This window comes from Suncus etruscus, chromosome 18, assembly GCF_024139225.1.
Source record: "Suncus etruscus isolate mSunEtr1 chromosome 18, mSunEtr1.pri.cur, whole genome shotgun sequence".
In the NCBI taxonomy this organism is placed as follows: Eukaryota; Metazoa; Chordata; class Mammalia; order Eulipotyphla; family Soricidae; genus Suncus; species Suncus etruscus.
In genome coordinates, this window is record NC_064865.1 from 61860720 (window position 1) to 61888566 (window position 27847).

At 52.7% G+C, this 27847-nt stretch overlaps 1 protein-coding gene across 1 annotated transcript; it reads left to right on the forward strand.

Moving 5' to 3' along the window:
- Positions 1 to 45: 45 nt before the first annotated feature.
- Positions 46 to 25362, forward strand: ELOVL2 (ELOVL fatty acid elongase 2). The gene is made up of 8 exons (XM_049765038.1): positions 46 to 90; positions 17022 to 17085; positions 18381 to 18568; positions 20736 to 20813; positions 22215 to 22386; positions 23300 to 23424; positions 23619 to 23753; positions 25212 to 25362. The coding sequence occupies exons 1-8, from the start codon at positions 88 to 90 to the stop codon at positions 25332 to 25334; spliced, it is 888 nt and encodes a 295-aa protein (XP_049620995.1). The 5' UTR covers positions 46 to 87; the 3' UTR covers positions 25335 to 25362.
- Positions 25363 to 27847: the final 2485 nt, after the last annotated feature.

Below are 27847 nucleotides of genomic sequence, written 5' to 3' on the forward strand. Positions count from 1 at the left end.
ATCGGGGGCGTGGCCAGGCTGTCGCTGACGGCTCGGAGGGGCAGAGACGCCGATCGGCGGCCGGAGCGGACAGCGGCGCGCGCGGACATGGTGAGCCCGGGGAAGATTCGGGGTTCGGGCTCCGGGCCGGGCAGGGGCTGCGCCCGGGGCGGGCGGGCTCGGGGCGCCTCGGAGGGCCCAGCGCTCGCTGCGGAGACGCCCACGATCCCCGGGACCCCCAGGCCTCCCCGCAGCAGCGTGCACGACCCCGGCCCAGCTCCCGGGGTCCCCCTTGGCCGCGATCGGGGCTCGGGGGGCGGCTCCCCGGAGCACAAAGGAGCCGAGCCTCGGGCGGGAGCATGCGGAGCCCATGCAGGGCCGGGGCGGGCGGCTGGGTGGCCCCCACGTGTCCCCCTGCCCCTCTGCCCCTGATCCGCAACGCCCTGGACCCCGGGGGCACCCCCGATCGCGCCCACCGGCCCAGGCTCCCCCAGGGGCTCCCCGCCCGGCCCTTGGCGAGTGACAGCCGGACGGGGTACCCCGTGGGACAAACACCCCTTTTGGGGTGCCTGGCCAAACTCGACGCTTAATGATTCAAACCCGATCGGCCCAAACCGTTACCCGCGCTGGGCTGCGGCTCAGTGGACAGATGGGGCGGATTAGGCGGGACCCGGCTCCTTCACCCCCCTGGCACCTCAGGAGGCTTAGGGGCAGCAGCAGGGGAGGACCCGGCTCTCCGGCGGCCCCCCACGACCGTGTGTGCCCGCCCAGCCTGGCACTTGGGGCACAGGACACCCCTGGACGGAACCAGTCTGGACCTCTGTCAGTCTGTCTGTCCATCTGTCCATCTGCCCGTCGGGCCTGACCTTTGTCCCAAGTGGTTGGGGATTGTGATGAGGAATGGAACGGTATCAAAGGCGTATCATCGATTTGCAAGAGCCCAAGGGGATGGATAGCTCATCACACACACACACACACACACACACACACATATACACACACACACACACACACACACACACACACACACACACACACACACACACTCGTTCTGCACCCCTGAAAGCATTTCTGTTCCTTTGGTTTTGGGGCCCTACCCGGTGGTGCTCAGGGGTCACTCCTGGGCTCTGCACTCACAAGTCGCTCCTGGCAGGTTCCAGAGACACTATATGGGATGCCGAGATTCGAACCACCATCTGTCTGTTCAAATCAACTGAGTGCAAGGCAAATGCCCTACACTGTGCTAACTCTCTGACCCCCTGAAAGCATTTTTTTTGGTTTTGGGGTCACACCCAGCAGCATTCAGGGGTTCCTCCTGGCTCTAGGCTCAGAAGTCACTCCTGGCAGGCTCGGGGGACCATATGGGATGCCGGGATTTGAAGCATCGTCCTTCTGCATGCAAGGCAAATGCCCTGCCTCTATGCTATCTCTCCAGCATCCTGAGGGACACAGAAGAGAGCACACAGGTCAAGGCGATTGCCCAGCACATGACTGACCTGGGTTCCATCCCACACACCCTGTATGGTCCTCCCCTGCCCCCCAGAGTCAGTCATCCCTGAACACAGACAGGTGTAGCCCCCCAAAACAAAACAAAACAAAAACAAAAACAAAACTCAAAGCATTTCTGCAGAGCTCTGGGGTCTCCCAAGGGAAAGATTCTCCACCGGGCGTCCAGTCTGCCTACCACAAGCCACAGCAGGTCTAGGAAAGTGGGGCCCACCCACTGGGTCCTCTGGGTGCTGCTGTCTAGTCTTTATTCCTGAACAAATATCAGCTCCTGTTTGATATCTTGTTTGATGATGCCCAGAGAATGATTCCTGATGGTTGGAGTTAAAAGCAACAGCAGCCTGACATAGCCCGGAGAGGAGGCTCAGCCGAGTCACTAGTACCTCGCTCAGGTGGAGAATAGTCAATTTATTTTCAAAGTAATAACATAGGTGATTATGGCATACGAATGATTTCGTTTAGATGAAAGACACCTCAACTTGGACTAGTAGATTTTATTTTTAAAGGGGTGTATGTTAGTAAATTATTTATATATATATATATATATATATTTTTTGGGGGGGTCACACCTGGCAATGCTCAGGGTTTATTCCTGGCTCTATGCTCAGAAATCGTCCCCGGCAGGCTCGGGGGACCGTATGGGATGCCGGGATTCGAACCAGCCGTGCTATCTCTCCGGCCCCAGATTATTTATATTTAAAGCAAAATTTGGACCATATCTAGAGGTATTTAGGGCTTACTTCTGGTTTTGCACTCAGGGATCGCTCCTGGTGGGTGGAGTCCTGGGGTCCGTGCGGTGTGTTGGAGTTTGAATCTGTGCAAGGCAAGCAATCTGCCTTCTCTACTGTCTTTCCAGACCCACTAAAAGTTATTTCTTAGGGTTAGTACGTTTTAGAGTCACACTCAGCGAACAATGCTCAGGGATTCTCCTGGATCTGCACTCAGGAAGCATTCCTGGCAGTGCTTGGGACCATATGGAATACTAGGGATCAAACCTGGAACTGCTGTGTACAAGCAGATGTTCCCCTCACCCCTGCTGTTCTGTCGCTTCCATCCCTAATATTTTTTTTCTTTTGGAGTTGTGTTGCACAAGCTCGCAGGCACACTTCTGGGCCGCATCTTGCAAGGCTTTGGGGCTTCTCTGCAGTTCTGGGACTCAGAGCAGCAAAGCGGTCTTTTAATCCGTGGAGCCATCCCTCTGGCCTCTTAGTAGAAGATTTTGCTATTATTTCAGTCAAAGTGTCAAACCATTTTCACCCTTAGTTCTTGGAATTTAGCATTTTGGAGGAGTTTAGAAAATATATTTTTTTCACTCTGAAGTGGTAGAGCACATACCCAGTGATGGGCCTGGTATCTTGAGGCTCCGGGTTCAATCCTGCCATGAACACTGTAGGCTCTGGACATTGCAGACCCAGGCACTGAGCCGTCAGGCCCAGGGGCTCAACCGGGCTGGCCCCAATGAGTGTTTCACAGAGTACCACAGATAGTGGGACCTGCCCCTGCTGTCCCTTTCACCTGCTCTCTCCCTTCCAATATTTTATCTTTTCTTTTTTCTTCTTTTTGGTTTTTGGGCCACACTCGGCAGCACTCAGGGGTTACTTCTGGCTCTGTGCTCAGAAATCGCTCCTGGCAGGCTCGGGCACCATGTGGGATGCTGGGGATCAAACCCGTCTGGATCACTGTGTGCAAGACAAACGCCCTACTGCTGTGCTATCCCTCTGCTCCCTATTCTCTCTCTCTCTCTCTCTCTCTCTCTCTCTCTCTCTCTCTCTCTCTCTCTCTCTCTCTCTCTCTCAAGTTGGGCCACACCTGGCAGTGCTCAGGGATTCCTCCCAGCTCTGTGCTCTGTGCTCAGAAATCATTCCTGGTGAACTCGGGAGACCCTATGGATGCCACATCAATTGCCACATCTTGCAAGGCTTTGGGCTTCTCTGCAGTTCTGATGGAATTGAACCCGGGTCAACCGCTTGCAAGGCGAATGCCCTCCCCACTCTGCTGTCTCTCTGGCCTCATTTCCAACCATTTGAATCATAGTTTTTTTATTTTATTATTATTATTATTATTATTATTATTATTTTTTTTTTTTTTTGGTTTTTGGGTCACACCTGGCGGTGCTCAGGGGTTACTCCTGGCTGTCTGCTCAGAAATAGCTCCTGGCAGGCACGGGGGACCATATGGGACACCGGGATTCGAACCAACCACCTTTGGTCCTGGATCGGCTGCTTGCAAGGCAAACGCCGCTGTGCTATCTCTCCGGGCCCATGAATCATAGTTTAAGAGACTTAGTGCTGGGACCAGAGAAATAGCATGGAGGTAAGGCGCTTGCTTTTCATGCAGAAGGACAGTGGTTTGAATCCTGGCATCCCATATGGTCCCCTGAGCCTGCCAGGAGCGATTTCTGAGCCTGGAGCCAGGAGTAACCCCTGAGCCCTGCCGGGTGTGACCCAAAAACCAAAAAAAAAAAAAAAAAAAAAAGAGAGAGAGACTCAGTGCTTCTCTGAGTTCTAAATAGGCTGGTGTGGGGGGGGGTGTCCATGTGGAACCTCAGATGCTATGAGAAAAGCAGAGGCCAGGTGCTCTTTTTTTTTTTTTTTTGTTTTCGGGCCACACCCGTTTGACGCTCAGGGGTTACTCCTGGCTATGAGCTCAGAAATCGCCCCTGGCTTGGGGAGACCATATGGGACGCCGGGGGATCGAACCGAGGTCCGTCCTACGCTAGCGCTTGTAAGGCTTACCTTACCTCTAGCGCCACCTTCCCGGCCCCGAGGCCAGGTGCTCTTAACCCTTCCATCTCTGTGGGATGCCCAGTTGTGTCCCCCAACTTGATAGGAGTGGGGTCTGAGGCAGGGGATGGTCCTGGGAAGTCTCTGCAGGCCCCACCTGACACCACCTGCTGTCTGAGTCCTCCTGGGACATGGTGGGGGTGAGGGGTTATCACTGCTGCAGCCTCCAAGGCCGTGAGCGGACACACTGTTTGTTGGTCTCTCTCTGCTCCCAGACGGCCTTTATCTGCCTGACCTTGGTCCCGGCTGCCACTCTCTACTGGGGAGGAGAAGGGTCTACTGTGTGGGGGCTGGGGGCGTGCCCTGGGGGTGGCATCCAGTACCACCACTGAACTCAAGAAACCATCTCTGCAAGGCCCAAGACTGTCGGGACTGTCTGTTGCCTGTCTGTTCATCCATCTGTCTGTCTGTCCCTACCCTGGTCCTGGCACTCGCTTATCAGCTGTGATAACCCCTGTGTGTAATTTCAAAGTTTCTGGAACTTACATTAAAAAGTGAAAAAAGGCAAATAGATCAAGCTGGTACTGCTCCGGGCTGACTCCTGGCTTAGCGCTCAGGGATCACTGATACACTTGGTGGTGCTTGGGGACCCTATGGGATACCCGGGATCAAACCTGGGTCAGCCACATGCAAGGGGAATGCCTTCCCCGTTGGACGATCTCTGGCCCCACTATACAGCCCATCTTAAAAATCTCGCCATGTTGGGACCAGAAAGGTAGCACAATGGGGAGGGTGTTTGCCTTGCACTTGATCTGATCCTGCCTGGGTTTGATCCCCGGCATCCCATAGGGTCCCCTGAGCCAGCCAGGAGTGATTTCTGAGTGAAGAGCAGGACATATCCCATAATCCTCCCTCCCAAAAATATATTTCACCATGTCACCTGTGTAAGAACACAGAGGTGATTCTGTGATCTTGATCTGGTGTGTCATGGCCCGGAGCCACTGGATCTGGGCCAGTGACACCTCCTGGGCTCAGGGGTGTGTGTGTGTGTGTGTGTGTGTGTGTGTGTGTGTGTGTGTGTTTACTCGATGCCACATGGTGACTTCCTGATCCACAGCTGACCCGCAGGACGGTCCCCACCCGTGCCACCGAAAACCCAGCACGGGCCTCGACTCGTGTTTCAGCCCCTCCCCTCTGCCCCCCAGGCTGTCAGTAATTCCACTCGGGGCTCCAGGGTCTGAAATCGGAGTCTCACTCCTGTTTTCTTTGTCTTTTTTTTCTCTTTCATATCGTGCCTTGCATAATCTCATATTTGGACTTGGAACTAGTCTGCTGCCCTCCCACCCCGAGAGCCGGGCCCTGTTGTATGTCTCTTTCTCGGGTTCCCTTTGTTTCTCAGGGTGTCTCTTGAGCTCTGTTCTTCCAGACCCGAAGGATCCTGTCACGGAGAGCTGTGGGCAGACCAGACGTCAGAGTCCCCTCTCACCTCCACCCTTCTTCCCAGCCCCCCACCCGTCTCTGGTTACCCCAAGACCTCCATCTGAGCAGTGTTTCCAAATCCTGGAGCTTGCTCTGTGGACCCTCAGCTGGCTTCCGTGCCACCCCATGTCCCTGTGCTCTCCCCAGGAACCCAAGGGCCGTACCTGCCACAGGGATCCACCAAAGAACAGGGCACTGAACCCACGGAAGCTGCCTAGTTGTTAGTCCAGGGACCCCCACGTGCTCGAGGCCCTCGGTTTGACCCCTGGGTGTAGGACCTCGGGGGTGTAAACCGGTGGCCCCTGGGCACAGGCAGGAGTGGTCCCCCAAAAGGACAGAGAGGTGGGACCAGAGCAGAGAAGGTTCTTGCCTTGCATGCAGTGGTTGACCCGGGTTTCATTCCGGCATCCCTTATGGCTCCTGAGTGATTGGGCAGGTGTGATCCCTGTATGTCCACAGGACAGAGAAGTGTGATTGCATGTGTCCATGTGTGTCGATGCATGTATAAGTGTGTTCCCAGGACTTGACTCTTTCCTCCCCCGGCGCCCAGCAAGAAAGGGGCCGGGACATTCTCTGGACACCCACAGCCTACATCCCGCTGCCCCATGCCTTCCAGCCTTCTGCGTTCCCGCCAGTATCACTGCAATGGGCCATGGGTGTCTGTTTGGACACAATGAACTGTGGTTCTTATCATGAGCACTTTCAAATGAGCTTCTGGCCCTTCTCTGAGCCCAGCTGCAATGGCCTCGGGGCCTGGGGAGTGACCCTTTCTCCAGCTGTCTGCAGCCTTTGGGTATGTTGGGTCAGTGTAAGCTCCACCTCTCTACAGCCGGCAGTTATCTCCCCTGTCCTTGCGACACCCTGCAGAGGCGAGTCCCGCTTGTGTCAGCAAACCGGCTTCTAGGGGAGACGAGTTTCGCCTCTAAGAAGGTGAATGATTCACCCGAGTCCACATCCTAGAGGGGGCAGGACCGGGATAACAGTTCCTGGTTCCCCCAGTTTCCTCTCTGCCCTTCAGACACCCCTGTTCCGAAGCCATGTCAACTCTTCTGGTCTTGTTTGATGAAGCTGAGTTTGGCTGTTCTTTTTTTGGGGGGGTTGTTGGTTTTTTGGGGCCACACCCGGAGGTGCTCATGAGTTACTACTGGCTCTGTGCTCAGAATTGCTCCTGGCAGGCTCGGGGGACCATATGGGATGCCGGGATTCAAACTGGGATTCGTCCTGTGTTGGCCGCATGCAAGGAAAATGCTCTACTGCTGTGCTGTTGTTCTGGCCCCCATTTATTTACTTTTAATTAAAAAATTAATTTTTTTGGCCGGAGCAATAGCACAATGGGTAGGGCGTTTTCCTTACACATGGCTGACCTGGACTTGATCCACAGCATCCTATATGTCACCAGGAGTAACCCCCTGATGCCGCCCGGTGTAGCACAAAAACTAAAAAAAATTTGTTTTGTGTGTGTTGTGTGTGTGAAGCCCCTGTATGATGCTCAAGGCTTTTTTTTTTTTTTTTTTTTTGGTTTTTGGGCCACACCCGGTGATGCTCAGGGGTTCCTCCTGGCTATGCGCTCAGAAGTCGCTCCTGGCTTGGGGGACCATATGGGGCGCCGGGGGATCGAACCGCGGTCTGTCCTAGGCTAGCGCAGGCAAGGCAGGCACCTTACCTCGAGCGCCACCGCCCGGCCCCTTCTCAAGGCTTTTTTATTTTGTTGTCCTTTCTGTCTTTATTCTGTTTTATTGTTTTTGAGCAATGCTCAGATTTACTCTTGGCTCTGTGGTCAGAGATCACTCCTGGCTGGGCTTGGACCAGATGGGATGCCAGAGATGGAACCTGGTTTGGCCGTGTGCAAGGCCTCGAGCATCTGAAATCTCTGAATGGTCTCTCTGGCCCGGCCTGTTTCTTTGTGGAGAAAAGAGAGCTTAGAGAGGTCAGACAGGGTTGCATGAGGCCAAGCTGCCAACGTAACCCCCACTAGTGAGAAGGAGGGACCAACCTCTGGGTTGTTTTGGAGAGTCACCCCTAGAGGTGGACACTCTTGTTTATTTGGTTTTTGGGGCCACACTTGTCGAGGCTCAGGGCTGACTCTGAACTCAGTGCTCAGGGCTGATTCCTGGTCAGTTGTTGAAGGCTGTGGGGCTGGAGATCGAGCCCAGGTCAGCTGTATGCAAGGCAGAGCCCCAAGCTCTGGAGTATCTCCCTGCTCTGCAGCAGACCAGCCTCTACCTGGGATCAGGGCTCCCACCTGTCCGGCAACACCCAGACATGGATCAGGGGCAAGTGCCCTGCTTGGTGGGGCCCACTGTAATTCTGGCCCCTCGGTGGCGCCTTTTCGGAGCTCACAAGTCCCTCTAAGATGCAGGTGACCAAGTCCAACTCCTGCCAGTGACAGTGACTGAGAAACTTGTGAATCGAGTGTTTGGGTTGTGCAGGTGGATGGCACGTGGGAGGCCTTGATAATGACAATGATAACAAGGATGACATTTGTGGTCAGGTCAGAGGGTTTATTGTGGGAACAAATTAAAAATCAACTGAAAAAATAAACTTTTTTTTTCTTGGTTTTTGGGCCACAACCTGTGGTGCTCAGAAATCATTCCTGGCAGGCTCAGGGGACCCTGTGGGATGCCGGGATCAAAGCTGGGTCAGCCAATGCAAAGCAAAGGCTCTACTCACTGTGCCATCGCTCCAGCCCCTAACCAAAGCCTTTAGGGGAGATCAGGAGATGCTACCATCTCAGGCTCCAATCAAGCCATTTCGGTTTGTTTAAAAAGTGGGTCCTGGTGACATGTAGGTGGGCTGGCTCCCTGGCTTCTCTCTGCCCCTTTAGGCCCGCTGCTGGGATGGTGTGTGGGTTGGGCAGAAGAGGAAGAGGAGGAGGAGGAGAGGAGAGGTGGGTCATGTATGAGGCAGCACCCTCCACGTCCCAACCCTACCCCGTCTCTGTCCTGGGTCCTGTGTCAGAAGTTGAGTATGTGGACACTTTCTTCTTTTTTTTTTTTTTTTTTTTTTTTGGTTTTTGGGTCGCACCCGGTGGTGCTCAGGGGTTACCCCTGGCTGTCTGCTCAGAAATAGCTCCTGGCAGGCACGGGGGACCATATGGGACACCGGGATTCGAACCAACCACCATTGGTCCTGGATCGGCTGCTTGCAAGGCAAACGCCGCTGTGCTATCTCTCCGGGCCCGTTGTGGACACTTTCTTTTTTTTTTTTTTTTTTTTTTTTTTTTGGTTTTTCGGGCCACACCCGTTAGATGCTCAGGGGTCACTCCTGGCTATACGCTCAGAAATTGCCCCTGGCTTGGGGGGACCATATGGGACGCCGGGGGATCGAACCGTGGTCCTTTCCTTGGCTAGCGCTTGCAAGGCAGACACCTTACCTCTAGCGCCACCTCGCCGGCCCCACCATTGTGGACACTTTCTATGATGTGGCCTGGCAGCTTAGTGATGGCTATTCTCTCTCTCTCTCTCTCTCTCTCTCTCTCTCTCTCTCTCTCTCTCTCTCTCTCTCTCTCTCTCTCTCTCTCTCTCCCCTTCGACTTCTCAGGGATCTAGGGGCTGATCCTGACCCCGAATGTCACCTCCTCCTCTGCTTAGTCACAGAGTCAGTGCTGAGGGCCGAGGACAACCCCACCAGGTGTTGGAAAGGTCACACTGGGGAGGCAGAAATGAGTTCAATGGGCCTATTGGTGCAGCGTTACCTCCAGGCCCCACGAGAAGTGAGCTCTGAGCACTGAGTTAGGAGTCAGCCCTGAGCACAGAGCGAGGAGCCATTCCCAAGTGCAGAGCCAGGAGCTAGCCCAAGGCCTGCAGGTGAGCCCAAAACCAACCGAACCAACAGACTGTCACGGGGCTCTTGCAACTGGCATCGATTTTGTGCTTCTGTAGCTCCTTGGTGACAGTCACGATCCACTGGTGATGTCCAGCGTCTCCCTGGTGCTGGAGAGAGGACTCAGGCCCCTGTGGAGTCCTGGGGGGGGGGGACAGCGAGCCGGTGACTGAACGAGGGGCTGGGATGGAGTCACCTACAGGAACTGACCGCAGACCCCACCACCCCACCCCAGCCAATCTCTGGGCAATCTCACGCCTTTTGCCATTTTCTCATTTTTTGGGGGCACCAACACTCTGTTTGATCAGTGGCAGAGACCATTTTCTTTCCCCGCTTGGAAGAGGCTTCACACCTCATCACCTCTGGGGTGCAGATGATTCCCAGGGATGGAGCAGAGGGAAGGCCACCCTGAAAAGAAGTCTCTGTGCTCATGGCTCTGAGGGTTCTGCACACTTGAGCCACCCAAGGCTCCTCTTGGACTCGGTCAGAAGCAGCTGGAATCAGCTTCGAGAACATATAGGATCACATGGAACGTGGGATCTGACCCGCCTGTCCCCCGAGTCACTGCCCGGCTGCTCGGTGCTGGCGGCCACCTTGTTCCCACTCTGTTCACTTGATAACCAGAGCACATAAGAACAGACGCGCTCTTCATCACCCCGTCCCCTGAAAGGGCTTTATTCTTCCCGTGTCCCCGGCTCAGAAGTTGGGGCCCTGCCAGGCTGTCCTCAATGTGGCTCTGTGGCCCCGCTGGAACCTCGCCCGCAGAAGCCAGAACGAGTTGGTGTCCTTGGCGGGGCTCCCCTGCCCCCCCCCCACACCCTCCGGGCTGGGGTTTGTTTGTCTCTCCGAGTCAGCATCTTTGTGAGGAGACTTTGCCGCCTGTCTGTCCGTCCATCTGTCCAGTATGGTAGACTTCATGCAGATCCCTCGGACTTTGAAGCTTTCTCTGACATATTCTCTCTCTCTCCTTCCTTCCTTCCTTCCTTCCTTCCTTCCTTCCTTCCTTCCTTCCTTCCTTCCTTCCTTCCTTCCTTCCTTCCTTCCTTCCTTCCTTCCTTCCTTCCTTCCTTCCTTCCTTCCTTCCTTGCTTCCTCCCTTTCTCCTTCCTTCCTTCCTTCTTTCCTTTCCTTCCTTCTTTCCTTTCCTTCCTTCCTTCCTTCCTTCCTTCCTTCCTTCCTTCCTTCCTTCCTCCCTCCCTCCCTCTCTCTCTCCTTCTCTCTTTCTCTCTTTCTCTCTTTCTCTCTTTCTCTCTCTCTCTCTCTTTTTCTTTCTTTCTTTCTTTCTTTCTTTCTTTCTTTCTTTCTTTCTTTCTTTCTTTCTTTCTTTCTTTCTTTCTTTCTTTCTTTCTTTCTTTCTTTCTTTCTTTCTTTCTTTCTTTCTTTCTTTCTTTCTTTCTTTCTTTCTTTCTTTCTTTCTTTCCCTCCTCCCTCCCTCCCTCCCTCCCTTTCTTTCTTTCTCCCTTCCTTCCTTATTTAGGGGTGGATCCCACCCAATGGTGCTCAGGGGTTGCTCTTGGCTCTGTACTCAGGAATCACTTTTGGCAGGTTCAGGGGACCCTATGGGATGTCAGTGATTGAACCCAGGTAAGGTTGGACACATGCAAGGCAACCGCCCTCCCTGCTGTGCTAATGATCTGGCCCCCTCTGACGTACTAGAACAGGTCACCCTTGAATAAATAAACGGGTATTTTTGTTGTTCAGTTGTGTGTTTTGGGTCACACCTGGCAGTGCTCAGAGGTTACTCCTGGCTCTGTACTCAGATATCACCCTTGGCAGGCTCGGGGGACCATATGGGACGCCAGGAATCCAATCAGAGTCTGTCCAGGGTTACCTCGTGCAAGGCAAACACCCTACTGCTGTGCTATCACTCTGACCATAAATAAGTGTTTTTGGATCTTCTTTTCCTGCCGCTGGAATGGGAGATATGCTTTGCACAAGGGCCAACTGACCTTCAGGAGCAAATATCATCCCAGGGCATTCACAGATGTCCCCAGGCTTGGTCTGAAAGCTCGGGCAGTGGCGTTGAGGGGAGAATGTGAAGGGGGTTTATCCCCCAAATTACAGTGGAGGGAAGATGCCTGCAAGAGAGGGAATATCTATAATATAGACACAAAGGGTCACTGTTACAACCCCAAGTGCCTGTGACTATCCCCCACTGTCCTGAGTCCTCCCCACCCCACCCCCATGTCCTGGCCACTTGGGACTCAGTTCTGTGACCCCAGGTCAGGGTTGGTTGCCATCAGCCCTGTCTGTATCTTTGCACACAGATCGGTACATCCTCCTCCCTCCAACTGGCCTGGTTCTGTCCCCATGGAGTATCTTCTATGTACAGTCAATCCCCTGACCACCACCTGCTGTCAGACCTTTGGGCCATCCCCATACCCGGCAGTTGTAGAGCTCCCACAGGTGGGGGTTCCCCTGGCAGAGAGGGGGACAGGCTGTCTGGGCACAGGTCAGGCCCCGTGTCACCCTGTTGGCTGGGCCAGGTTAGGCCAGGCCAAATTTTGCAGCAAGCGGGGAAGCTGCCCTTGAGTTGCACGTGACACTTTGGTTTGGGGACAGGGCCTTGTCCACTGTCAGTATGTTGGGGACCCGCCCTTCTTCTCTGGGGTTGGAGCTTCTGCCGCTCATTTTTGGGAATCCAAGCCCACTGGGCGGCTCCTGCCCTCCAGACTTCTCAGTGTCTCCATCATCTTTTCCCGGGCCCTTCGGCATCTTTAGCATCTTCTCCTGGGACCTTCAGCGTCTCAACCTCTTCTCCCAGCCCCCTCTTTGCTCCCTTTATATCCAGTTGGCAAAACCTCACAGATTACAGAACAGGACAAAGAAGAGTTGTCAGTGGGGAAGGAACAGGGTCAAGAGTGGAGCCCCTGGGTCCCCTGCAGCCTCTTCCTGGCAGGATTTGACAAACTCACTCGATCGTGACTATCACATTCTCCACAACAGTTAGAGTCCATGTTGCCATGCTGGGGCAAGCCTGGGATCTCACACTCTGCCACACAGCTGCCACCCCATCCCTTAACCGTGTTCTAGAAATGCCGACAGAGTATCTGAGGAGTTCCTGACAGACTTGTTGGCCAGGGTGAAGCCATGGCTTAGGGCTGCCAGCCTGAGCCTGAGGAAGGCTGACACATGGACAGAAATGGGGAGTTGTGGGGGAAGCGTTCCTGGTGGAGTGAGGAGAACTGGAGAAGGAATTTACCAACTCAATCAAGTGGATTAGAGATTTTTTTTTTGGGGGGGGGGGGAGATACACTCAGTGGTGTTCAGGACTCACTCCTGGCTCTACACTCTGGAGTCACTCTCAGATGGATTTGGGAACCATATGGAGATTGAACCTGGGTTGGCCTCATCCAAGGCAAGCGCTCTACCTCTGTGCTAAAACTCTGGCCCCAAACAATATTTTTGGGGGGACTCACACCTAGCCGTTACTCAGAGTTTTCTCCTGGCTCTGCACTCAAAACTCATTCCTGACAGACTTGGGAAACAGTCTGGTGTAAAATAAAAATAAAAATATAATTCACAAGTTGGGCAAGGCCGCACCAGGCACCGTGTTTCTTGTTTTGTTTTCTTTTTGTTTTTTTGTTTTTTTTTTTTTTGGGCCACACCCGTTTGACGCTCAGGGGTTACTCCTGGCAATGTGCTCAGAAATCGCCCCTGGCTTGGGGGGACCATATGGGACGCTGGGGGATCGAACCTCGGTCCGTTCCTTGGCTAGCGCTTGTAAGGCAGACACCTTACCTCTAGCGCCACCTTCCCGGCCCAGGCACTGTGTTTCTAACCCCTCATGTGGACAGGTCTGATGAAGCAGGGTAATGGCGGAGAAGTAATACACTGAGCAGTCAGAAAAGATATTCATTGGAGTTAGTCTGCTTTATCCTCATGGCTTTTCTCTTCAATGAGTCTCTGCCATGTGCTCCTTTCTTTCTTTCTTTCTTTTTTTTTTTTTTTTTTTTGGTTTTTGGGCCACACCCAGCAGTGCTCAGGGGTCACTCCTGACTGTCTGCTCCTGGCAGGCATGGGGGACCATATGGGACACCAGGATTCGAACCAACCTTGGGTCCTGGATCTGCTGCTTGCAAAGCAAACACCGCTGTGCTATCTCTCCGGCCCCCTTTGTTATTCTTGAGCCTGGAATAACATTCTGGTATATTTTGTCTCTGGTGATTCCTTACAAATTTGTTTTGTTTTTGTTTTTGTTTTTGGGCCACACCTGGTGACACTCAGGGGTTACTCCTGGTTCTGTGCTCAGAAATCACTCCTGGCAGGCTGAGGGGACCCTATGGGATGCCAGGCATCGAACCTGGGTCCATCCTGGATCAGCAGCATGCAAGACAAATGCCCTACCACTGTGCTATCACTCCGCTATATTTTTAAATTTGGGGTGGGGGGTCATCACACACAGTGATGCTTGGAGGACCCTTTTGTGATATTCCAGCAATATGGGGGGTGATCTTGGGGAGTGCTAACAAGGCCTAAACCTGGATCTCCCTCATACAGAACTTGCACCCTGTCCCTCGGACCTAACACCTCAGCCTCAATGTCTCACCCTGTTGTGATGGGAAAAGATGCTTCTTTCTACCTGCACAGGCATGAGTCCTGACACATCAGAGAAATGTTCAGTGAGGACTTACAGAGACCACACGTGCCTTGATGTCCCCACATGTTTCTGTACGTGCTGAGCCCCCCTCTGTTCCTACTTCTGTAAAGGCCATTTTCTTCCTTGTTCTTTTTTGGGGGAAGGGATAGAATGTCTGGTTGAGCTGTTTGTTGCGACACTTGGTTGAGAGTTCCTGAGATTTTTTTGTGTGCTGTCCGTTATCCCCATTACCAACTCATTTGTTTGTTTAGATGTCTGGGGTCACACCCGGCAGTGCTCAGGGATTCCTCCTGACTCTGTGCTCAGGAATCACTCCTGGTGGGCTCAGGGGACTCTATGGGATGTCAGGGATCTAACCTGGTTTGGGCGCGTGCAAGGCAAATGCTCTCTGTGCTGTGTTATTGCTCTGGGTCCACAACGTTTATTTTTTGTATTTTGTTTTGTTTCGGTTTGGTTTTGGGTTTTGGGCCACACCCGGCAGTGCTCACGGGTTACTCCTGGCTCTGCACTCAGAAATTGCTTCTGGCTGGCTCGGGGGACCATGTGGGATGCTGAAAATCAAACCACCGTTCATCCTGGGTAAGCCGAGTACAAAGCAAATGCCCCTCTGTTGTGCTGTCTCTCTGGCCCTATTTTTTTTATTTTGGGCCAGACTTGATGGTGCTCAGGGACTACTCCCAGTGGGGTGGGGGTTCCGTATTGGGGAGCTGGGGATTGAACGTGGGGCATCTCGTGGCAAATTCCCTACTCTCTGTACTATCCCTCCAGCCCCAACAGTTGGTTTTTCCATTTGGTGAGAAAGATGAAAGATGAAAGATCGTTTTGCTGGATTGACTCACTGGACAATGAATAACACCATCTTTGTCTCTTAACACCTTTTTTTAGTTGAAAGGTTTCATTTATAAGAGATGAAAATAGTTGCTACTGACCTTTCCTCTGCTTTATTGGACGGGAATACCATAGCCCTATTTTGACTGTGAGATTATATCTTAGGTGAGATCTTTATCTGCCTAATATAAGTGAATCCTTAAAAATAAAATCCTGGGGGCTGGAGAGATAGAACAGTGGTAGGGCGTTTGCCTTGCATGCAGAAGGATGGTGGTTCGAAACCCGGCATCCCATATAGTCCCCCGAGCCTGCTGGGGACGATTTCTGAGTGTAGAGCCAGGAGTAGTCCCTGAGCACTGCTGGGTGTGACCCAAAAACCAAAAAAAACCAAAAAAAAATAAAATTCTGGGCCACAGTGATAGCACAGTGGGGAAAGAACTTGCTTTGCATGTGGCCAACCGAGCTCAATCTATGGCACCCCATTGGGTCCCCGAGCTCACCAGAAGAACCCCTGAGTGCAAACCCAAGAGTGACCCGTGAGCAAAAGAGGTGTGGCCCAAATCCAAATAAATAAATAAATAAAAGTAAAAAATGTTATCTAGGGCTAGAAAGATAGCGTAGCTGTAGGGCCTTTGTCTTGCAAGTGGCCGACCCAGGACCAATGGTGATTCGAATCCCAGCATCCCATATGGTCCCTGGTGCCTGCCAGAAGCAATTTCTGAGCACAGAGCCAGGAGTAACCCCTGAGCAATGCTGGGTGTGTCCCTCCCTCGAAAAAATTTTCATTTAGCAACTCTGAGTCATTTGATTGGTGAATTTGAGACCATTTGAGGTTTTGTTTTGTTTTTCATTTGTTTTTGAGCACCAGGTGCTGCTCCGGGCATGCTCCTGGCTGGGTTTGGTGGACCCTATGATGTTCTGAGTTTGAACCTGGCTGTGTTTCAGGGCAAGTCCCTTCCCTTCTGGACTATCTCTGCAGCTCAAGACCCTTCATGCTTAGGGGTTTATTGAGACCTGGGACTCTCTCCCTATATTATATATTCTTGTATTTCCCTGCTTGTTTTCTTTCTATTATTGACCCCCCCCCATTTTTTATTTTTATGTTTTTTAAAATTTATTTATTATTTATTTTGGTTTTATTTCTGTTTTTGGGTCACTACCGGTGGCACTTAGGGCTTCCTCTAGCTCAGAAATGACTCCAGGTGGGGCTTGGGGGACCATGTGGGATGCCGAGGATGGAACCTGGGTCAGCTGTATGCAAGGTCCAGCACCGAGCCCTGCACTATCTTCACCCTTGGACTCACTTTAAAGAGAGTTTGTCCCTTTGACTCTCTGTCCCTCCCTGGGACACCCACTTCCTCCCTGCATGCCATGGGCTCACTCACGTCATTTTGCAATGTCTCATGTGTCAGGAGGCTCAATGTCCCCTCCCGCATCCCTGCGTCGCTGCCTGTTACCCCTGGGCCTGTCACTGGTGACCAACGCTTTTCCCACCTGGTGCTCTATCCCCCACATGTCCTGCTGGTGGCCCAGATGCACTCCTAGCAGCCGTCACCCTGGGTCCTGCTCAGCGGGCTTTCTTGCCCCTTCCTAGCAGTCTCTGCTCTCTGGCAGCCTCCTCTCTTGTGTTGGTGAACCCCGGTTCTGTGTCTCTCTCCATGGTGGCCCATGACGGTGATAATGCGACCTTTTGCCTGCAGGTGGTGAAGGGGACTTTGAACCTGGTGTGTTTGCATGATGTGGCAATGAGAAGGGGCTCACTTGTATCTCGAGGGTGGGGGAGCCTCAGGGAGACTCATATCCCAGTATGAGGTCACCTGTGGTCCGTGTGCCCAGGTCTGCCCTGCGGGCCCTTCTTGTGTTCAGAGAGGCCTTGGGGAACCAGAGGGAAGGAAAAACCCACTTTCCAACAACCTCAGTGAGGCCAGAGGTGCTTGTCGAGGCTTCTGTCCTTGTACTGCCTGGTCCCCGAGCATCGCCAGGTGCAGCCCTGGGCCTCATGACCCACTTGGTGACAGACTGGCTGCACCCCTGCAGCCCCGCTCCTCCCCCCACGCCCCTGCAGCCCTGTTTCTCCCTCCGCAGGAGGCTCTCCAGGCCTTCGACAACGATCTCAATGCCTTTCTCGAGTACATGTTCGGGCCCCGAGGTACGTGTGCCTCTGACCCTGATCGCCAGACACCAGCAGGGCTCCCCGGTCAGCCACGTACCCCTGGGATGGCGTTGTCACGGCTCACTTGCCACGGCTGATGTCACGGCTCATGTCACAGCTCACACGTCGCATGTTATAACTCACATGTCATAGGCCACATGCCACATGTTATAGTTCTCATGTCACAGCTCAGATGTCACAACTCACGTATTATACTGGTTCACATGTCATACATCGTTCTTGGTCATAGCTCACTTGTTATACGTCACACATCATGGGGTCACATGTCTTAATTCACATGTCATGCTTCACACATACTGACTGACCTGTCACAATGCATGCCATGCTTTGCACATCATGGCTTACATGTCACATGTCACGGCTTCAAGGTTGTCACCCCTCATCCTCCGCACTCAGAGCTGCTTCCCGCATGGGCGAGGGCAGTTCCGGGTCCTACTGGGCCGACATGACCGACTGCGGGCAGGTTGGGACAATCCTGGGCTGTCTCTTCCCCCAAGGCTGGGCTCAGCCAGGCTACAAGTGAGGACTCAGGGGCCATAGCAAGAGCACAGCGGGGAGGGCACCTGCCTTGTACTCTGCAGACCCGGGTTCGACCCTGGCATTCCATCTAGTCCCCGAGCTTATCAGCTAAGTGATTCCTGAGTGCAGAGCCAGGAGTAAACCCTGAGCGCCACCAGGTTTGGCCCCTAAACCAAAAACTAAATAAGATAGAAGTGGGACCAGAGAGATAGAATGAAGGTAAGGTGTTTGCCTTGCATGCAGAAGGTCGGTGGTTCAAATCCCGGCATCCCATATGGTCTCCCGAGCCTGCCAGGGCTGATTTCTGAGCATAGAACCAGGAGTAATCCCTGAGTGTTGCCAGATGTGACCCCAACCCCCCCCCCAAAAAAAAAAAAAAACTAAATAAGATAGATGGGGCCGGCGTGGCACTAGAGGTAAGGTGTCTGCCTTGCCAGCGCTAGCCTAGGACGGACTGCGGTTCGATCCCCCGGCGTCCCATATGGTCCCCCCAAGCCAGGAGCGACTTCTGAGCGCATAGCCAGGAGTAACCCCAGAGCATCACCAGGTGGGGCCCAACAACCAAAAACAAACAAACAAACAAAAAAACAAGGATAGAAGTGAGAAAAGAACAGGATCCTGGGTGCAGGGCAGAGGCCTTGGTGAGACTGCCACCTTCCCTGGGTGCCCCCCAGCGTTCAACCGAACCCCGTCTGCCCCATCACCCCCCCCCACACACACCCGTGGTCCCGGGTCTCGCCCACCCCCTGCAGATGCCCGCGTGCGAGGCTGGTTCCTGCTGGACTCCTACCTGCCCACCTTCTCGCTCACGGTCGCCTACCTGCTGGCCATCGTGCTGGGCAATCGCTACATGAGAACGCGGCCGGCCTACTCCCTGCGGGGCATCCTTACTGTCTACAACCTTGGGGTCACGCTGCTCTCGGCGTACATGCTGGTGGAGGTGAGTGGGGGTGTGTGGGGGCATCTGTAGCCAGAGCAGGGTTCCTGTGGGTCCCAGGTCTCAGCTCGGACCCTGGCCGGTTCAGGCTGTGTCTGGCCCTCACTTCACTTTTCTTCCTCTCCATGGCTGTAGGTCAGGTTCTGCTGAGTGTTTGTTGAAGCCAGTGGGTAACGTCATGGACCCTCCATCACCCCTGTCATCTCCCACCTGCCCCTTTTGCTCTGTCCTTCAGGGTCAAGAATTGGTCCCATTCACTTCTGTCTGTCCCCTCGTCTTGCTTCTGTCCTGCTCCCGCTGACCCATCCAACCAACATCCTTCCCTCCATCCATGTTGCAGTGGGTGTTGGTTGGTGGGGTCACAATATCAGTGCTGAGGGGACCATCAGGAGTCCCATTTTCCCACTTTGCTCTCACCAGCACCCTCAGTTTTGATTTTGGGGCCATACCCAGCAGTGCTCGGGGGTTACTACTGGCTTTGTGCTCAGAAATTCCTCCTGGCAGTCTCAGGGGACCCTAAGGGATGCTGGAAATTGAACCCGGGTCAGCCATGTGCAAGGCAAATGTCATCCCTGCTGTGCTATTCCTCTGGCCCCAGTCTTTTTCTTTTTGTTTTGGGGCCACACATGGTGGTGCTCAGGGATTACTCTTGGCTCTGCACTGAGGAATCACTCCTGGTGGGCTTGGGAGACCCTTGGGATGCTGGGGATCAAACCTGAATCAGCCACGTGCAAGGCAAATCCTTCCCCCACTGTGCTGTAGCTCTGGCCCTTCTAGAGGGCGATTTGTCTAAGTTGTCAAAGTGGCTGATATACTCAGGGGTCAGAGCTGGCTGCCCGGGTGAGGGCAGATAAATGGAAATAGAAATAAGGAGATGAAATTTAGGGAGCTGTGTGTGTGTGTGTGTGTGTGTGTGTGTGTGTGTGTGTGTGTGTGTGTGTGTTTTAGTGTATCAGGGAAGAAATTGATTGTAATTGCACAGAGAAAATGGCTTGAGAATTTAATTTTTTCGGATACTGATTTTCAAGTTCTAAAATTGATATATTTTTCGATAGGGGTTCTGTGATTTATAGTATTCATGGTTTCTCATGGACATAATTCCTTAAAATTTACATTTAAAAATATTTTTCTGGGGGCCGGAGAGATAGCATGAAGGTAAGGCATTTGCCTTTCATGCAGAAGTCATTGGTTCAAATCCCGGCATCCCATATGGTCCCCCGTGCCTGCCAGGAGCGATTTTTTTTTTTTTCAGGAGCGATTTCTGAGCGTGGAATAACCCCTGAGCACTGCTGGGTGTGACCCAAAAACCAAAAATATATTTATCTGGGAAAAAATTATTTGGGTTAAGTTTGGGTAGTTTTTTAAGTCTAAGCTCAGGGTTCTGAAATTAGGTTCCTGGTAATTCTTCTTAATATTTAGGGCCTCTAGGTGCTTATCTTCATTTTCACTCATTTTTCTTTTTTTTTTTTTTTTGTTTTGTTTTGTTTTTTTGTTTTTGGGCCACACCCGTTTGACGCTCAGGGGTTACTCCTGGCTATGTGCTCAGAAATCGCCCCTGGCTTGGGGGGACCATATGGGACGCCGGGGGATCGAACCGCGGTCCATTCCTTGGTAGCGCTTACAAGGCAGACACCTTATCTCTAGCGCCACCTTCCCGGCCCCATTTCACTCATTTTTCTACGCTTTGTTTGGTGGTGGTTGTTTTTTTAACTGATTCTGTTCGTGAGTCCCCTCCAAGCAGGAAAATGAAACTTCACATGTGTTCTTCCTTTGTCTGTGTTCTTGAGGTTTAATGAATTGAGAAAGCTCCTTCAGGAAAAAAAATAGTATTTGAAAAAAATAAATTTAATTTTACAGTTTAATTCTAATATGGTTGGAATGTGTATTTCTTAGAGGGGGGAAATCCAAGAAACCGAGCCAGGCTGTTGCTTTTCATAAAACATTCCTAGATCCATTCATTAGGTTTCCGATGGGAACCACTGAGAATGCCCAGTTGAGCCAGGATGTCCTTGCGTGGGCTCGAAGGACAGTCAGATGCTGTGACCATTCAGCCGGTCATGGCTCTGTCTGGGACGCCTGGAGCCAGGCTCCGGAAGTGCCCCCCCATCCCTGAGCACCCACTGCCCACCCTCACCCCAGTTCCCACTCTCCCCCGCTCTGTCTCTGGCAGCTGCTTCTCTCCACATGGACCGCAGGCTACAACTTACAGTGTCAGAACCTGACTAGTGCCGGCGAGGGGGATGTTCGGGTGAGTCGACTCAGGGACCCCTGGGTGCCAGATTTCCCATGTCCATCCCGGATCCAAGCTGGGTCCGAGCCAGTCTCCCCACAACACCTAAATGTCCAAAAGACTGATGCTCTCAGAAAGTCATTTCAGGTGACTCAAAATCAGGGTTTTGAAGGGCTGGAGAGTGAGTATAGTGGGGGTGGGGGTTGGCACCAACCTGGAGTCAAGCCCTGGGTCCCCACCCCAAATAATTAGGGACTGGCGTGCTAGCACAGCAAAGAGGGCATTTTCCTTGCATGTGGCCAAACCGGGTCCAATCCCTGGCATCCCATAGGGTCCCCTGAGCACTTCCAGGGGTAATTCCTGAGCTCAGAACCAATAGTAGTCCCTGAGTATTGCCAGGTCTGGCTCCAAAAAGCAGAAACAATAAAACCAACAAAATCATGGTCAAATATATCTTTTGGGGTGGGTTGGGGCACACTTGGCGGCGCTCAGGGGTTACTCCTGGCTCTGCTCAGAAATCGCTCCTGGGGCCTGGACAGATAGCACAGCGGCATTTGCCTTGCAAGCAGCCGATCCAGGACCAAAGGTGGTTGGTTCGAATCCCGGTGTCCCATATAGTCCCCCGTGCCTGCCAGGAGCTATTTCTGAGTAGACAGCCAGGAGTAACCCCTGAGCACCACCGGGTGTGACCCAAAAACCAAAAAAAAAAAAACAAAAAAAAAAAACAAAAAAAAAAAAGAAATCGCTCCTGGGGGCTAAAGAGATAGCATGGAAGTAGGGCGTTTGCCTTGCATGCAGAAGGACAGTGGTTCGAATCCCGGTATCCCAGAGCCTGCCAGGAGCAATTTCTGAGCATAAAGCCAAGAGTAACCCCTGAGCATTGCCGGGTGTGACCCAAAAAACAATACAACAACAACAACAACAAAAAAAAAAAAAAAAAAAAAAGGAAAGAAATCGCTCCTGGCAGGCACAGAGGACTGACCATATGGGATGCCCGGATTTGAACCACCATTGGTCCTGGGGTGGCTGATTGCAAGGCAAAGGCCCTATCACTGTGCTGTCTCTTCGGTCTCGGTCAAATATTTCTTACTGGATAGTTTTTGTTATTTTTTGGTTTTTGGGCCACACCCAGTGGCTCTCAGAGGTTACTCTCGGCTCTGCACTCAGAAATCGCTCCTGGCATGTTTGGGGACCATATGGGATGCCGGGGATCAAACCCATGCAAGGCAAACACCCTACCTGCTGTGTTATCGCTCCAGCTCCTAGAATTGCTTCTCTGAGTTTGTTAGAGGGTCATGGGTGCCTCAGAAGAGACACCAGAAGAGCAAACCCAGTGGAGGGAGATTCAGGGCAGCAGTAAACCCCCCCCACCAACCATACTGGGGGTTTGTCTGGCATCGCCTCACTGTCTCGCACCAGGTGGCCAAGGTGCTGTGGTGGTATTACTTCTCCAAGTCGGTGGAGTTCCTGGACACCATCTTCTTCGTCCTGCGGAAGAAGACGAGCCAGATCACCTTCCTGCATGTTTACCACCACGCATCCATGTTCAACATCTGGTGGTGTGTCCTCAACTGGATCCCCTGCGGCCAGAGTGAGTGTCATGGAGGGCCCGGAAGGGGACAGAGCTGTCCCCTGCCCTCAGCCACTCCACAGCACTGGGTCACCAGCCCTGGCAGGGCTAGGACCTTTGGAGGATGGACCTGGGTGGAGCCTGCCAGTTGGAGTCCAGAACCCCTTGGCCTGTTCTGATCCAGCCTCTAGATGACTCCTTCAGAAGCTGATTGATGGAAACAGTGCCCAGATGGCTCTCATGGTGACTCTGTGCCAGACCCACTGCCTGGCACCCGAGGCCACAGGGACTCAACAGCCAGCTTCGCTTCTCTGGCACCCCAAACTTTGTTTCCTGACACCCTGGTCTTGATCCTTCACAAATGTTGGGCTCAAGGGGCTGGAGCAATAGCACAGCAATAGCACAGAGAATATTTGCCTTGCATGCGGCCAACCCGGGTTCAATTCCTGGCACCTCATAGTGTCCCCCAAGCATGCCAGGAGTAATTCCTGAGCACAGGACCAGGAGTAGCCCCTGAGCACTGCTAGATGTGGCCCCAAAATAAAAAACACAAATAAAAAGTCTGGCTCTTAGAGGTTACACAGTGCTAGCATAGTGGTAGGGCATTAGCCTTGCAAGAGGCCACCCCGGGACAGGCCCGGGCTCGATCCCCAGCATGCCATATGGTCCCCCGAGCCTGCCAGGAGTGACTTCTGAGCACAGACCCAGGAGTAACCCCAGAGCACCACTGGGTGTGACCCCCCAAAAAAAAACAGTACAAAAAAGTCGGGCTCTAGCTTTACCATTTTAGCAGGATCCAGTGGCCTTTGGTTCATCACAGCAAAGGTAGTTCTCTACGAACCCAGAGTGACATGTCAGCTCCAGGAACTACTGTCCTGGGGTCCCTGTCCCGGAACCGAGTCAGGTTAAGCCGCTGCTCGCCACTGTCGTGCAGGTTTCTTCGGGCCCACCCTGAATAGCTTCATCCACATCCTCATGTACTCCTACTACGGCCTGTCCGTGTTTCCGTCCATGCACCGGTACCTGTGGTGGAAGCGGTACCTCACCCAGGCCCAGCTGGTACGTCCGCACTCCCTTCCCCATCCCAGGCCCCCTCAGCCTGGCCGGGACGTGTCTCCATCCCTGTCCCCATTCCCTCCGATGGCATCCATGAGGCTCATTCATACCCCCAGACCCACAGTGGGTTAACAGCACTTTCCTGGGCCTCACGGTTCTCGGGGGTCCCGCCGTCCCTCACCCCTTTCCCCCTTCAGGTGCAGTTCGTCCTCACCATCACCCACACGCTGAGTGCTGTGGTGCGGCCCTGTGGCTTCCCCTTTGGCTGCCTCATCTTCCAGTCTTCCTACATGTTCACGCTCGTCCTGCTTTTCCTCAACTTCTACGTCCAGGTAAGCGACAGGCACACAGGCCGGCCCTGTGGAAGCCAACAGGATCAGACAGTCCCAAGAGCCCCTTGAGGGGATGGAGAAATAGATGGAGAGATAAGGGGTTTGCCTTGCATGTGGCTGACCCAGGTTGAATCCCCGGCATCCCATATGGTCCCCCCAGCCTGCCAGGCATGATTCCTGAGCATAGAGCCAGGAGGAACCCCTGAGCACTGCCAGGTGTGATCTCAACACAAAACCAAACCAAAAGCCCCTTGGGAAGTGTGTTCAGGGGTTCTATGCTGACGCATCAGGCAAGAAGCTCTGGGTTTACACGACTGGGGGTGTCAAAGCATGCAAAGTTCTAAAGACAGAATCATGGAAGGAAATCCCATGATGCCCAGGGTGTGGCGGGGACAGCAAAGCAGCTGTTTTGCGGAAGGAAACACCCTCCAGGAAGGCATGGATGGAGCATCTTTTCGGGGTAACTGCAAGTCCGTGAAGAAAGCCCTTCACTGACTGGGCTTCACCCTGGAAGGGGTCTTGGTACTGATCCTTTGGTTCCCTTAAAACCTGTCCCCTTTAGGATTGCAGAGAGAGAGATGGGGGAGAGATAAAGAGAGCGAAAGAGGGAAAGAGACAGAGGGAGAGAAAGAGAGACAGACAGACAGATGATTCAGACCTGACCCCCAGCATCCTATCTGGTCCTAAACTGAGCTAAAAGAGACACATTACAACTAGGGATTCTTAGTGTCCAGGGTGATAGTGCAGGAAGAAGATTCTGGGTCCAGCTCCAAACAATGCCCTCAAACAAACAAACAAACAAAACAAAAACAAAAGGAAAAAATGTCCAGTATCCAGTGAGAATCTAACTGTGGACCAGACACTGCATGAGACACTTCTGTTAAAAATCCCGTTTTCAGGAGTCAGACAGATGGTATAGCAGTAGGTTGTTTGCCTTGCACGTTCCTGACCCAGAATGGACCTGGGTTCAATTCCTGGCATTCCAGATGGTCCCCCAATCCTGCTAGGAGTGATTTCTGAGCACAGACGTAGGAGTAATCCCTGAGCACTGCTGGGTGCGGCCCCAAAACCAAATCAAGAAATCTTGTTTCTAGAGGCTGGAGCAATAGCACAGTGGTGAGGGACATTTTCCTTGCATGCAGCCAACCCTGGATGGACCTGGATTTGATCCCCAGCATCCCATATGGTTCCTTGAGTCTGCCAGGAGCAATTTCTGAGTGGAGAGCCAGGAGTAGCCCCTGAGTGCTGCCCTGTGTGTGGCCCCAAAATGAAAACAAAACAAAACAAAAATCCTGTTTGAGGGCTGGAGTGACGGCACAATGGGGAGGGCATTTGCCTTGCACACAAATGCCCCAGATTCGATCTCTGGCTTTCCATAGATGTCTCCTGAGGTGTGGAAAAAGAAAACATAAAACCCAAACCCCTGTTTATTTCTTCTCTCCATATCTGCGCCCACAGACATACCGGAAAAAGCCAACGAAGAGAGACACGGAAGAGCGGGGAGCAGGAACTGAAGCGAACGGACTCTCCAAAGCCTATTTCAGCTCATCAAATGGGGCGCCCCGCAGGAGAGTCCAGTAAGGGCCCCAGGTGCTCCTCACAGCCCCCCCTAACAGAGCCACTGGTTTTCCAGCAAAGACTGAGTTCAGAGTCTCCTGTTTTAGCAGAAACTAATTCCTCTTCTGTGTCTGAATCACTGGTCCCTGGACACGTATTAACATATGGCTATTCCCTTAACCTGTTAGCTGGCTTGGAGCGACCAATTGGCATCAGGCCCGGGAATTCCCAAAAGAGGGCCCAAGTGGGTGCTCAGAAACTCCCAGCTGAGCTGTTCCCGAGTTCTCCTGGACATTCTTTTTTTTTTTTTTTTTTTTTGGTTTTTGGGCCACACCCTGTGCCGCTCAGGGGTTACTCCTGGCTATGCGCTCAGAAGTTGCTCCTGGCTTCTTGGGGGACCATATGGGACACCGGGGGATCGAACCGCGGTCCGTCCTAGGCTAGCGCAGGCAAGGCAGGCACCTTACCTCCAGCGCCACCGCCAGGCCCCTCTCCTGGACATTCTTGCCAGCCACCCCAACCCAGCACAATACCCCCTTCCCTGTGAGGGAGGAAGGGAACCCTCAAACTCAGGTCTCCCGAGGGTTGCCTGGGCGAGACGTCCTAGCAGAACCTCACTCTGCCAGGCCCAGAGCTAAAGGGACCCTTGGGTCACTTTTGAGCCTCTTCCCACCCCATGGCTGCCATCACAATCAGACACTGGCGCGCAGGACCACAGGATGGTGTCTCGTTCCCCCACCATTTTTATTTTATTTTTATTTTTTGGGTCCCACCCGCTGGTGCTCAGGGGTTACTCCTGGCTCTGTGCTCAGAAATCACTCTTGGCTTGGGGGACCTTATGGGACGCCAAGGGATCAAACCGTGGTCCGTCCTAGGCCAGTCGAGTGCAAGGCAAACGCCCTACTGCTGCGCCGCTACTCTGGTCCCATCCCCCTTTTTATTTCATTCTTTTAGGGCCATTTTCCCCTTTGAATTCTACTGGATTTAAATGGCCTGAAGTGAATCATAGCCTATGGGAGGCCTCAGGGTGCAGGACCCCTCCGAAACAGCAGAAGCGTCTTGATAAAGCCATTCCTGTGTGAAATAAAGAGTCCTGGGGTGTCGATGCTCCAGTGCCCCCGAGACAGTTTTCTGGGGTTATAAGCTCTGCTAAACCAAGGTGGACCCATGTGGTCATGGGTCAAGAAAAGTGTTTGATTGAGTCTGGGGGTGCCATGCTCAAAAAATGTACCCCCATCTCAAAGGACTTCTCTGGGGCCTCCTGTTAGTGGCTCGCTTGACTTTCATTGCAGGGACAGACACCACTGCACCCACGGTGCTTATTGGGGTTACTGGGGTGGGGGGCTCCCCAACCACGGCAGTAGGGGGACTACCCTGGAAATCCCATCTTCCAGCTCCCCCTCATTCAGAGGGGGCAGGAGACTCACCTGCCATTCAGCCCTTGGTCCTGGTGGGGTTTAATGAAGCACTTACAGGCAGGAGGCATTTGAGGACTGATTTAAAAAAATAAAAATAAACAGCCTTGAAAGTTATTAAGCATTACTTAAGTAAATCCTTACTTAAAAGAAGTGGAATTAAACACCAAGCATTTTCATCTATCCAAATATACTGAATCAGGCATTTGGGGGAATAAAGTCATTCCCTCCAGAGATATTTATTTTTGTTTTTAGGCCAAGTGTAGCATCGATTCCCAAGGGCAGAGTGGAGCTCTGTAAGAAACCGGTTCTTTTCAGGATTTCCAGATTACCATGTTCTTTCTCAGGCTTTCTTGCTAGGCAATAACAATGCCACCCCCTTTTTCTGTAACCCCCCTGAAGCCTACAGAGATTGTCACCCCGCCATGGTTGTGGACAGGAGGCATTTTTCCTTGCAGACAGAAAAAAAGCATCTGTGATCGCTGTATAATAAATCGATTTTACACTAACATGCTTTGCAGTTTGATTTGGCTCAAAATACTCACAACTGGGGCTGGAGCGATAGCATAGATGGGGCGGGGGAGTTTGCCTTGCATACTGCCAACCGGGGTTTGATCCCGGCATCCAATAGGGTCCCCCAAGCCTTCTAGGAATGATTTCTGAATGCAGAGCCAGGATTTACCCTTGAACGCTGCTGGATGTGGTACAAAAACTAAAATATAAAAATTAAGAAAACAGGGCTGGAGCGATAGCACAGCAGTAGGGTGTTTGCCTTGCACGTGGCTGATCAGGACAGACCTGGGTTCGATTCTCAACGTCCCATATGGTCCCCTGAGCCAGGAACAATTTCTGAGTGCATAGCCAGGAGAAATCTCTGAGCATCACCAGGTGTGACCCCCCTAAAATATTTTAGGGGCTGGAGAGATAACATGGAGGTAGGGTGTTTGCCTTGCATGAAGGACAGTGGTTCAAATCCCGGCATCCCAAATGGTCCCCTGAGCCTGCCAGGAGCAATTTCTGAGCATAGAGCCAGGAGGAACCCCTGAGCGCTGCTGGGTGTGACCCAAACACCCAAACCCAAACACACACACACACACACACACACACACACACACACACACA

Excerpts from the sequence above, each read along its gene's own strand:
- ELOVL2 (XM_049765038.1), top strand. Across the intron at positions 22,387-23,299 it reads CTGGATCCCCTGCGGCCAGA|GTTTCTTCGGGCCCACCCTG; the intron begins GTGAGTGTCATG and ends ACTGTCGTGCAG. Across the intron at positions 23,425-23,618 it reads ACCTCACCCAGGCCCAGCTG|GTGCAGTTCGTCCTCACCAT; the intron begins GTACGTCCGCAC and ends TTCCCCCTTCAG.